We start from the raw sequence: 13,175 nt of genomic DNA on the forward strand, positions 1-13,175 counted from the left end.
CATTTCAGGATGGGGTCTTGGTGGGGTGGGAGGAGGTGTGGGTGAAATTTAGCACCAGGTGAGAGACACAGCATAGATTTTCCAAGGTAGACAAAAAAAGGCTGGAGAAACTCAGCGGGTGAGGCAGCATTTATGGAGAGAACGAATAGGCGACGTTTCGGTTCAAGACCCTTCTTCGGACTGATATTGGGTGGGGGGGGGGGGGAACGAGAAAGGAAGTAGGCGGAGACAGTAGGACTTGTGGGAGAACTGGGAAGGGAGAGGGGAAGGAGGGGGAAAGCAAGGGCTATCTAAAATTAGAGAAGTTAATGTTCATACCGCTGGGGTGCAAACTACCCAAGTGAAATATGAGGTGCTGTTCCTCCAATTTGCCCTGGGCCTCACTCTGGCAATGGAGGAGGCCCAGGACAGAAAGGTCAGATTGGGAATGGGAGGGGGAGTTGAAGTGCTGAGCAACTGGGCCATCAGGTTGGTTAACACGCACTGAGTGGAGGGAAGGTTGCAACAGAATCACAACAAGCACCTCCCCAACTATTACAGAGTACACCAAAACTCTCATCCATCACCAAAAACTAAGCACGTAACTAAAGAGGAAAATAAATCATATTAAAAGCGTTTGCATTCTGGAAAGCATGCACATTTATCTTCCATATAGAAACAAAGAACTGCAGATGCTGGCTAATATACAAAGGGACACAAAGTGCTGGAGTAACTCAGCGGGTCAGGCAGCATCTCTGGAGAACGTGGATAGGTGACATTTCGGGAATGGACTGAAGACGGGTCTCAACCTGAATCATCACCTATCCTTGTTCTCCGGAGATGCTGCCTGATCCACTGAGTTACTCCAGCACTTGGTGCCCGTTTTTACATTTGTCTTCAGGTTAGCAGGCCGCTTGTTCCTCGCCTCTGGCTCTCCGCTGGTTAAATCACATGGGATGACTTGAGGGATCTCTGAAAGAGGATTGTGAGAATTATCCCCAGGACCTGCAAGATAACAAGCAGACATCAGCGGAGGTAGGTGCAGGGCTCTTGAGGGGGAAAAAGGCTTGAAACAAAGCAGTGAACGATGTCCTTACTGTAACCAAGGCAATGCCAAAGGCGATGGCTGCAAAGATGTGGAGTTTGGAATTGATGATTTCCTCAATGGCCTTTCCACAGTCCTGCATCAGAACACCACAGACACAGGGTCAGAGAGCAAGGGGGGAAACAGATGACCTTACTCTGCACAACTATCGGAGAAGGAACACTTCCCACTAATTAAACAAGTCAATGGATATTTTTAAGGCAGAGATAAATACATTCTTGATTAGTACGGGTGTCAGGGGTTATGGGGAGAAGGCAGGAGAATGGGGTTAGGAGGGAGAGATAGATCAGCCATGATTAAATGGCGAAGTTGGGCCGAATGGCCTTATTCTGCTCCTATCACTTATGACCTAACATGATGCAGACACAAGAAACTGCAGATGTTGGAATCCTGAGCCTCCTTAACACAAATGGATGCAGGCTGCTCAACCACACCTGCTAACAATCATGTTCGATTGAGCAAATTACTAAGTACTGAGGAACTCAACAGGCTAGGCATCATCTGCGGAGGGAATGGACAGACAGCGTTCAGTTAGGGATCCTTATTCAGACTGGTGGAGTAGGTGAGAACAAAGCTGGAGTGAGGTGGGGGTGGGACAAAGCCTGCCAAGGGGTCCCTATTGTCTCCTGTTCACCTCTCGCCTTTGACATCTACTCCATTCATCTGCCTATTACCTTCACCACCCACCCCCCTCACCTGTATCCAAGTACCCACACCCAACTTCCTTTTTCAGCTTTCTCCCCCCTCCCTACTCCATCAGTCTGAAGTAGGGTCCCGACCCGAAATGTAACCCATCCTTTTTTCACCAGAGATGCTGCCTGACCCGCTGAGTGACTCCAGCACTGTGTGTCTATCTTTGGAATAAGCCAGTGTCCACAGTTCTTTGTTTAACTGCAGTCTGAAGAGGTGCACTGACTCGCAACATCGTCTGTCCATTCCCTCCACAGATGCCGCCCGACCCACTGAGTTCCTCCAACACTTTGTGATTTGCTCAATCAAACATGATTGTTAACCGGAGTGGTTGAGCAGCCTCCATCCAGCGAAAAACTCGCACCCACCCACACAGACCAACAACAGGGGGATTCTTACTTTATGTTGACCTGGGTTGCTGCATCCTGCCTGGTGTCCTGATTCATCGAAGTAACCACAGCAGTCCAGCTACAAAGGTAAAGGGTATCTGTTAGTCGTGAGATGGAGGAACTAACATCTGATGATAATGATGAAACTTTATTGCCATGTGCCTAGGTGGAATGAAATTCTTTGGTTTTGCATACAAAGTACACCAAATGGTCACCACAAAGGCTATGACAGGGTTATAAAAAGTTCCCTTTAAGTAATGTTGGTGCCTTCTTCGTTCCCTCCACCTCCTTAGTTCTCAGCCCCCCCACATCAGGTCCCTGTTAGTTCTCGGTGCCTTTCATAACTTTATATACTCAAGCTCTATCAGGTCTCCCCTCAACATCTGATACTCCTGAGAAAACATGCTGAGAGCCTGTTACCATGCTGTATCCTTGAAAGCATTAACATTTAGGATGAAGGTAGGCCACTCAGCCCCTTGAGTCTGCTGACCCACTTCCCAATTCCAGGCCTAACTGCTGATCCCTTTACTATTCCAAACCTATGGATATGAGTGTGGAATCTCAGCCCAGAGAGCCCGCAGCCTCTCCGATCCAAAGGCCGACAACCCACGAGCCCAGACGTGGGGAGAGGGAGGTGGGCCGGTTTCTCCTCTGAACAGGAAGAATATCAGAGGGGACATCCTGGAGTGTTCGCCCCTGAGGCAATATGGGTTGGTAAACCCTTTCTCCCAAGGTGGAAAGGTCAAAGACTAGAGGGCAGAGCTCTAGGATCAGAGGGGATGTGCTGCAGCAGGTTTCTTTACACAGAGGGTGGTGGGTGCGTGGAAATCTGCCATTGGAAACGGATATGATAGAGGCATGTAAGAGGCGTTTAGATAGTTACATAGATATGCAGTGATATGGATCACGCGCTGGCAGAGGAGATTGGTTTAACCTGGCAGATGTTCGGCACGGACATTATGGGCCAAAGGGCCTGTTCCTGTGCTGTGTTCTATGTTCTCCAGCTGCCAGGGTTAGGTACCAGCTGACCACTGCACTCCGAGGGATCCACAATGGAAAAGGCACATCCGCTGACATAGGGGCAGCGGTGGAGTTGCAGTCTCACGGTGCCAGAGACACGGGTTCGATCCTGGCTCCGGGTGCTGTCTGTGCGGAGTTTGTATGTTCTCTCTATCACCGCGTGGGTTTCCTCTGTGTGCTCCGGTTTCCTGCCGCATCCCACATGCCAGGTGCAGGTTGGTAGATTGTAAATTGTCCCTAGTGTGTAGGATAGAACTAGTGTGCGGGGTGATCGCTGGTTGGCACGGACTTAGTTTGCTGAAGGGCCTGTTTCCACTCTAAACCAAACTAAACGACTCAACCTACCGTTTTGTGTATGGCGTTGATCATGCATTCAAAGTCAACGTCCCTGGTGTTGCTGGCAGCGGTCTTGATGTAGGTGGTCTGCAGTTGCTCGATGACCTGGATGGGGAAGAGGGAGACAGGTCAGAGCCGGCACGTGGTGTGGGGATCACCTCTCACCTCACCCGGTGAAGGCGCACGGCAACAGGTCATTGCCCAGGGCGCGAGAGGTGAAAGCGCGGGCAGAGCTCGGAGAAACACGCGCACACCAGCCATGCAACCCCAACGAGAGCCCAAACAATGCGCCGCAGTGCAACAAACCTACCTGATCCTTCTGCACAAACGCCCAGATGGCAACTCCCATTTCAATCAGAAATAAGAGAATCAGAAATCCTAGGTACTGAGAGAGAGAGGGAGAGAGAGAGACTGTAAGAAACCCAGACACACTGATTCAACGCAACTTCAGATTCACCCTGTCGGAGGAAGATCTGGGGCAACAGTCAGGGTTGCCCACTCACCCATCTCAACCCCACGTCCCACCTTGGTCCTGCCACCCTGATATTGGACCCCTCCCCCAATCAGACACAAACAGACACCATCCTTATTCCTTTGCACATCTGGAAATGGAACGAGCTGCCGGATTAGGTATTGCAACATTTAAGAAACATTTAGACAGGTACATGGATAGGACAAGTTTAGAGGGATGTGGGTCAAACGCAGGCAGGCAGGACTAGTGTAGATGGGGTATGTTGGTCAGGTTGGGCCGATGGGGCTGTTTCCACACTCTACGACTATAACTACTTACTGAGTTATGATCACTGTTGCCAAAGTTCTCCCCCACCAACACATAGTCCACTCGCCCAGGGGTAGGTCCATCACTGGCTCATCTCCGTGAGTACATGCTCCACACTGGCACAAAAACCATATGAAAAATTCTACCCCACCTAATCCCTTCACACTGACAATCCCAGTTAATGTTGAAGGCGACACAGTGGCGCAGCGATAGAGTTGCTTCCTCACAGTGCCAGAGACCCGGGTTCGATCCTGACAATGGGTGCTGTCTGTATGGAGTTTATAAATTCTCCCTGTGACCATGTGGGTTTTCTCCTGGTGCTCCGGTTTCTTCCCAAATTCCAAAGACATGTGGGTTTGTGGGTTAATGGGCTTCTATGTCTAAGGTTTCTTGTCCCGTTGAGTGAAGGATAGAATTAGTGTATGGGGTGACTCAGTCAGCATGGACTCGGTGGGCCTGTTTTCATGCTGTATCTCTGAACTAAACTAAAACTTAAGTTGAAGATAGACGTAAATTGCTCGAGTAACAGCTGGTTAGGCAGCATCTCTGGAGAAAAGGAATAGGTGATGATTCGGGTCGAGACCCTTCTTCAGACTGAGAGTTAGGGTTGAGGGAATAGGTACGGGTGTGAAAAGGTACAGGACAAATCAGAGCCCGCAGCAATGGCCAAGGAGTCCACAATGTTGGCTGAAGAGGAGGTGATAACGAAGGGCTATGAACAGTGAAACTAGCAGCTGGACACAAAATGCTGGAATAATTCAGCGGGACAGGCAGCATCTCTGGAGAGAAGGAATAGGTGACGTTTCGGGTCATCTGAAGAGGGGTCTCGACCCGAAATGTCAGCCATTCCTTCTCTCCAGAGATGCTTCCTGCCCGCTGAATTACTCCAGCATTTTGTGTCTATCTTCAGTTTGAACCAGCGTCTGCAGTTCCTTCCTACACACAGTGAAACTAGCAGCAAGACTAGGGTGGGGGAGGGACGGAAAGAGAGGGAGTGCAAGAGTTACTCGAGGTTAGAGAAATCAATAATCATACCGCTGGGTTGAAAGCTGGCCAAGCGAAATATGAGGTGCTGATCCTCCAATTTGCCTGTGGCTTCAATGTGACAGTGGAGGAAGCCCAGGACAGAAAGGTCAGAATGGGAAGGGGATAAAGCCGTTTGGCAACCGGGAGAAGTTGAATTCCCGTGTATTATAGCCTACTTCCCTGCGCTACTCTGAAATTTGCCCATATGCCTGCTCCTCTGTTGTAGTTCTCAGGAGAGCAGTGGTATAATCCCGACTATTGACTGTTCCATTTGTGTGTTGATAAGATCCACCCATGTGGCCGCATTTGAAGGGCATTCTAAACCAATCTCCTTCATTGTTACTCTGTGTTCATTGTTCTTGAGACTAATTGTTATTTTCATAATGCTCCAGAATTAAGTTGGAAAGATTCACCGGGATGTTACCTGGGCTTGCGGGCTTGAGTTATGAGGAGAGGTTGGATCGGCTGGGAGTTCTGTCTTTGGAGTGTAGGAGGCTAAAGGGTGAGCCGTGTACATGCTCATGAGGGGCATGGATAACGTGAACGCTCACAATCTTTATCCCAGGGTAGAGGATTCTAAAACTAGAGAGCACGGACGTAAGTGGAGAGAGGAGAGATTTGAGAAGGACCTCAGTGACAAACTTTGCACTCGGAGGGTAGTCGGCCTCTGGAATGAGCTGCCAGAGGAAGCTGTAGAGGTGCATATGATAACGCCTGGCTTTTAAAAAGGCATTTGGACTGATTGATGAATAGGAAAGGTTTCGAGGGCTGTGGACTAAATGCAGGTAAATAGAGTTACACAGCACAGAAACAGGCCCTTAGGCCCAACTCATCCTTCCTGACCCAGATGCCCCATGTAAGCTAGTCCCAGTTGCTTGCGTTCATCCCATATCCCTCTAAACCTTTCACATCCATGTATGAGACGGCCAGCGTGCCATCTTGGTTGGCATGGACAAGGTGGGCTGAAGGGCCTGTGTCCCTGCCGTACACCTCCATGACTCGAACATTCGTCTGAATTGTGATTTCTAAGGTCTCTGGGCTGTTATCGTGGGTCGGTGGTTCAGTAATTTAACCACTGCCCCACCACCATTCTGACCACTACCGTTGGCATGCAACCTCGAAGGGAAGTCGCCGAACTTTACTGCACTGTTTCAATTTCGAAGCAAGTTGTTGACTTAACAAATTCCGTCACCCTTCCAGAAATACACCGAACAGGAAATAAATCATGCGGCTATTTCTCAGAAAATGAGTCATTGCCCATTGCCTGAATGGACTATGAATGTGATTTAGTTTATTGTCACGCGTACAGTGAGTGACAGGCTTTTGTTGCGTGCTAACCTGCCAGTGGAAATACGATACATGATTACAACCCCCAGTGTAGAGATACAGGATAAAGGGAATAACGTTTAGTCCAGTAAATTCTGATCAAATATAGCCTGATAGTCTCCAATAATGTAGATAGTAGCTCACGATGTAGCTCTATAGGATGGTTCAATTGCCTGATAACAGCTGGGATGAAACTGTCCCTGAATCTGGAGGTGTGCATTTTCACACTTCTCTCCCTCTTGCCTGATGGGAGAGGGGAGAAGAGGGAGTGACCTGGGTGAGACTGGTCCTTGATGATGCTGCTGGCCTTGTCGAGGCAGTGTGAGGTGTAAATGGAGTCAACGGAATGGGAAGTTGGTTTTGTGTGATGGTCTGGGCTGCGACCACAATCCTCTGCAGTTTTCTTGCGGTCTTGGATGTAGCTGCTCCCAAACCGCCAGTTTTACCAATACTTCAAATCAGCATGTATGCGTCAAACTGGGTCAAGTGGCCCAGTGCGGGTAACATGGAGAGGGAGGGCAGCAAGGAAGGGCACCGTGGACACAGATAACAGCTGCAGGAACATCATTCTGAAAAGGGGACATCAAGGCTAACACAAAAAGATTTAACCATTGGAAAAGTAAAAGCAGTCAAGAGGAATGAGGAGCTTCTGCAATGTGGCAGAGCTGTTGAGTAATTATTCCAGTCGGAATAATTGTTAACAACCCTGCGTGATTTGCTGAACAATTATTCAATGAATAATTATTTGTTTGGTCCCTCAGGGGTTTCCATGCTGACACCATGCTCGAAATAACTCCGATAGGGAACAACAAAACACGTTCACTGATGATGCTGAGACTGAGTCAAAGAGCTGGACACCTGGAAACTGACCTTCAGCCCACTCTGACCATGCTGACCATCTCCTTGCCTTTGCTATCCCACTAAACCTTCCTATCCAGGTATCTGTCCAAATGTCATTTGAAGGTTGTTACAGCACTTGCCTTGACTACCTCATCTGGTAGCTTGTTCCATTTACCCACCACCATCTGAGTGAAAATGTTGCTCCTCAGGTTCCAAGTAATTATTTTCCTTCTCAACTTCGGTCTCTATTTCTTGTTGCACACAGAAATGCACGCACACACACGCACACACGCACACACACGCACACGCACGCGCACATGCACACGCACACACACACTCTACACACACACAGAAATACATATTCAAACACTCACAAACACACACACACAAGCACACACACACAGAAATACACGCTCAAACACTCTCACACATAATGTACACACAGACAGACACACACACAAACACAAACACAAACAATGTACACACAGACACACAGACATAGAACCCAGATTCACAAACATACATAAAGATTGTGCATTATGTGAATATGTAATTTTCATGCTGATACGTCCACACCTGAACGATACCGTTCCCGCTTCCCTATGTTGGATACTGAGTGCCGTATACTTACTATCCAGATCATACACCTGTATTGCCGAGTTACACTCAGGTATCCAATAATTCCAGCGACCAGCAGCAAACTCCCTGCCGCCCACATGACATAGATACCTGGAGAGGGAGCAGGAACATTGGAGTATTGTGAGCAGTTTTGGACCCCACAACTGAGGAAGGATGTGCTGGCATTGGAGAGGGTCCAGAGGAGAATGATCTCAGGGATGACTGGGTTAACATATGATGAGCGTTTGACGGCACTGGGCCTGTTCTCGCTGGCATCCAGAAGGATGAGGGGACCCCTCATTTAAACTTACGGAAATGTGAAAGGCCTTGATAGCGTGGATATGCAGAGGATGTTTGCACTAGCGGGAGAGTAGAGGACCAGAGGGCACAGCCTCAGAATAAAAAGATGTACCTTTAGAATGAAGATGAGGAGAATTTCTTTAGCCAGAGGGTGGTGAATCTGTGAAATTCATTGCCACATATGGCTTTGAAGGACATTGGTAATTTTTATAGGCCAAGATTGACAGGTTTTTGATTAGTAAGGCCATCAAAGGTTACGGGGAGAAGGCAGGAGAATAGGGTTGAGTTGGAAAAATAGATCAGCCATGATTGAATGACAGAGTAGACTCGATGGGCCGAATAGCCTAATTCTGCTGCTATGACTTATCAACTTATGAACAATAGAATGGCTGACCTTTCATTTCTTGTGATTTGAGTAGTTTCCTACAACCCCACTCCCTTTGGTGGCATGTCCTGTTGATTATTTACTTTAGACTTTAGAGATCCAGCGCGGAAACAGGCTCTTTGGCCCACCGAGTCCGCACTGACCAGCTGTCCCCATATACTAACATCTACACTAGGGACAATTTACAATTTTACCAAAGTCAATTAATTTATAAACCCGCATGTCTTTGAAACCGGTCACTGTCCCAACCTCCCTGTCCCGGCTATACCTGGAATGGACTCTGGGATGTTCTGCCTGAGAGGACAGCAGAGCAGGAACTGGGATTGAACATTCCTTGTATTGCTGAACTCTTCCATCAGGTTCAGGAACAGCTTCCCAACAACCATCAGGCTCTTGAACACTGCACAACACTAACCTCAGCAACTATGATTCTATGGACTGTGCCTTTGGTTGCACTACGGAGTTTGGTTTTTGCACCATTAAGATTACCTAGTATCATGTCTATTAATTTATTGTATTATTAATTATTATATATATTTACTTGTGAGTTACTATTTGTGAGTTGAGCCGCAGCAAGTAAGAATTTCATTGTTCTGTTGTTGCTACATATGACCATGAAACATTCTCAACTTTTGACTCTTGAAAGATCCTTCCTGTTGGTGATAAGATAGCCCTTCTCTCCACCCGCTCTGCTTCATGAATAGTTTACAGGATATGGAAGAGCCAAGGCCACCTAGCGGCAGCTAAGTCGACTTTGATTAGAGGATCACAACCCCCACTTGTACAGGAGAGAAGGGGACGGTGAGGTGACCTGTCAGAGATTGAATACATGATCGAGAGAGGCACAGATAGTCAGAGGTACACAAGATCATTTCCCCCCTCACCTGTTTGCCACAGAAGGCTGAATATTTTTAAGGCAGAGATAGAGAGATTCTTGATTAGTACAGGTGACAATGGTTATAGGGAGAGAAGGCAGGAGAATGGGGTTAGGAGGGAGAGATAGATCAGCCGTGATTGAATGGTGGAGTAGACTTGATGGGCCGAATGGCCAAATTCGGCTCCTATCACATGACCTTCTGACCTTATGAGCATGAGAGACACAGATAGAATAGATAGATTGTGGTGGGGTTATCAAAATCAAGAGGAAATATGTCTAAGGTGAGAGGAAGGATTTCCAGGAAGGATGTGGAGGCTTTGGAGAGGTTGTTGAAGAAGTTTACCAGGATGGGTTCTGGATTAAAGGGCATTAACTGTAAGGAAAGGTTAGACAACCTTGGATTGTTTTCTCTGGAACTTCGGAGGAGATTTTGCAGTTGAGCAGTAAAACGTGGAAACAAGGAACAGCAGATGCTGGTTTACAAATAACGGCACAAAGTGCTGGGGTAACTCGGTGGGTCAGGCAGCATCTCCGGAGAACATGGATAGGTGGTGTTTGTCTACCTAAACCTGGTCAGGGAGTGCGAGGCAACGGGTGAATGGGAGAGGGAGGATCTGGATGGTTCTTGTCTCGTGGTTTAGGGAAGGTCTCTATACATAAAGGGTTAATTCCCTGGTGGGGTGCAGCGGTCGAAGAATCTCTCGTGCACAACTCACCGACACTGATCCGTTTGGCATTCTCGTCAATGTCAAAGAGGCTCCTCGTCCTCGGATCAAAGCGGAACCAGAATCCCAGCATCAGGATGATGAGGCCCAGCAGCTGGAAGGCAGCAGTTAGTCTAGTTTAGTTTATTACTATCATGTGTACCGAGGTACAGCAAAAAGCTTTTTGTTGCATGCTATCCAGTAGTGAAAAGACTGTACGTGATCTGTACAGTCTTTCTGTCGACAGTGTACAGATACAGAATAAAGGGAATAACATTGAGTGCAAGATAAAGTCCAATAAAGTCAGATTAAAGATAGTTTGAAGATCTCCAATGAGGTGGATGCGAGGTCAGAACCACTCTCTGCTTGGTGAGAGGATGGTTCAGTTGCCCGATAACAGCTTGGAAGAAACTGTCCCTAAATCCGGAGGTGTGTGTTTGCACACCTCGAGCTACAAGGAGAGGTTGGGTAGGCTAGGACTTTATTCCTTGGACGTTCTCAGTAAATTGTCCCTAGTGTGTAGAATCAAGTGTGAACAGGTGATCGGTAGTTGGCGTGGACTCGGTGGGCCAAAGCGCCTGTTTCCACGCTGCATCTCTAAAACAGAAACCATTAGAGCAGACACCACCAGTCTCCTGCTGGTGCCGGTCTGACACTCAATGTTTGATGATCCGTTTATTGAGCAGACAAGGGACTACAGCACCTGGACAATCAGGGGAAACGCTACAGAACACAAATCTTTCTTTTCTCATCCTTAACCCTGAACTTAGCCACCGTTCTCCTAACAGTCGACAACGCAAGCATCTGAAAAATTAAAATTGTTAATGGATTGGACAAGCTAGATGCAGGAAAAATGTTCCCGATGTTGGGGGAGTCCAGAACCAGGGGTCACAGTTTAAGAATTTGGGGTAGGCCGTTTAGGACTGAGACGAGGAAAAATCTTTTCACCCAGAGAGTTGTGAATCTGTGGAATTCTCTGCCGCTGAGGGCAGTGGAGGCCAATTCACTGGATGTTAACAAAGGAGAGCTAGAGTAAGCTCTTAGGGCTAATGGAATCAAGGGACATGGGGAGAAAGCAGGAATGGGGTATTGATTTTGGATGCTCAGCCATGATCATATTGAATGGTGGTGCAGGGTCGAATAGCCTACTCCTGCACCCATTTTCTATGTTTTTATGTTTCTATGAGCCGGGCAGGAGTCTCACTTAGGGGAAGGTCCGGAGATAACAGGCACACTGTCGCTCCTACGCCTTGCTCTGGACATTTGATTTTCCCCATTTGTAGTCACAACAATCACTTTTAAGAAACAAACCACTTTATACAATTTAAGTTGAACGTGACCTGTCATTAATTGTACATCTACATTGCAACAAACTTCAAAAAGCTCAGGAGAAATTAACTCTAACTGCGGACAAAGTTCAGAAATTGTTGAGACTTTAGCATCTCGGAAAAACTCCAAGCGATACAATCACTGACACAACGATGGGACACGGTGCCCAACTTACCGCGAATACCAAGTTGAGAGCGATCAGGCAATATTTGAAACATTTTGCGTGTATCTGCGGCATTGTGGCGGACTGGAGCACGGAATCACTGCTCTGCTCTGCTCAGAGAGCGAGACTCTGGTATTTAAAGGAAGGCTGAACACTTCCTGTGCCACTTGCCTCCTGACTCGTGGAATTCCCCCGTGGAGACGGACACAGACACACGGCCTGCGTTGCAGACAGAGCGCGCTGAGGAAGTCTGTGGTCAGGGTGAGCTGCACACTGCACAACCCTTCCTCCCATCACCGCGCCCAGCTGACTGCTTACTCCGCTACACATCTGGAAATTTGCATACTTTTGATCGCTGGGCATGGAGTTTATCAATAATAAACAGTGGTGCAACGGTAGAGCTGCTACCTCACAGCGCCAGAGACCAGGGTTTGATCCTGACTATGGGTGCTGTCTCTACGGAGTTTGTACGTTCTCCCTGTGACCTCGTGGGTTTACTCCGGGTGCTCTGGTTTCCTCCCACACGCCAAAGACCCTAGTGTGTAGGGTAGTGCCAGTGAGCGGGGATCGCTGGTCGCCGCAGACTCGGTGGGCTGAAGGGCCTGTTTCTGCGCTGTATCTCAAAACTAAACTAAATTAAACAAGCAAAAGTAATGCATGTAAACGTGTGTAAAGGTGACCTAGACCATCTCTCAGTTTAACTAGAGTCAAGAGTGTTCCATTGCCAATATCATGTAACGGAACAATGAAATTCTTACTTGCCTTTAGCTCAACGGATATCTAAACATAGTACATTGTGCTCTGTAAACACCATAACAAACAACACAAACAGTTCAGTATACAATGCTTGTGGGACATTGCAGTTTAAGTGATGGGGAGTGACCACAGCTCGCAGACCAGCTGGCACCAACTGCCCTCTGCTGGTAGACAAAACTGCTGGAGAAACTCAGCGGGTGCAGCAGCATCTATGGAGCAAAGGAAATAGGCAACATTTCGGGCCGAAACCCTTCTTCAGACCGATGTAGGGTGGGGAGAAGAAAGGAAAAGGGAAGAGGAGGTGCCTGAGGGCTGAGGGAGAGCTGAGAGGGGGAGGAGACAGCAAGGGCTACCGGAAATTGGAGAATTCAATGTTTATGCCGCTAGGGTGCAGACTGCCCAAGCGGAATATGAGGTGCTCCTCCTCCAATTTCCGGTGGTGCTAGAGTGTAGCCATGGAGGAGGCCCAGGGCAGAGAGGTCGGATTCGGAATGGGATGGGGAGTTGAAGTGCTGAGCCACCGGGTGATCAGGATGGTAATGCGGACCGAGCGG

General features: G+C 48.0%; 1 protein-coding gene across 1 annotated transcript; it reads right to left on the bottom strand.

Moving 5' to 3' along the window:
- Positions 1–621: 621 nt before the first annotated feature.
- Positions 622–12,106, bottom strand: LOC116983941 (CD9 antigen-like). Its single transcript, XM_033037886.1, has 8 exons — positions 11,878–12,106; positions 10,386–10,488; positions 8,121–8,218; positions 3,830–3,904; positions 3,529–3,624; positions 2,174–2,242; positions 1,077–1,160; positions 622–984 (listed from the first exon to the last, which is right to left on the bottom strand). Exons 1-8 carry the CDS (start codon positions 11,938–11,940, stop codon positions 922–924), a joined length of 651 nt encoding a protein of 216 aa, XP_032893777.1. The 5' UTR covers positions 11,941–12,106; the 3' UTR covers positions 622–921.
- Positions 12,107–13,175: the final 1,069 nt, after the last annotated feature.

The sequence above is a fragment of the Amblyraja radiata genome, chromosome 19, assembly GCF_010909765.2.
Source record: "Amblyraja radiata isolate CabotCenter1 chromosome 19, sAmbRad1.1.pri, whole genome shotgun sequence".
In the NCBI taxonomy this organism is placed as follows: Eukaryota; Metazoa; Chordata; class Chondrichthyes; order Rajiformes; family Rajidae; genus Amblyraja; species Amblyraja radiata.

Excerpts from the sequence above, each read along its gene's own strand:
- LOC116983941 (XM_033037886.1), bottom strand. The coding sequence starts at position 11,940 with ATGCCGCAGATACACGCAAAATGTTTCAAATATTGCCTGATCGCTCTC. Across the intron at positions 10,489-11,877 it reads CTCTCAACTTGGTATTCGCG|CTGCTGGGCCTCATCATCCT; the intron begins GTAAGTTGGGCA and ends GCTGCCTTCCAG. Across the intron at positions 1,161-2,173 it reads GCAACCCAGGTCAACATAAA|GACTGTGGAAAGGCCATTGA; the intron begins GTAAGAATCCCC and ends GTTCTGATGCAG.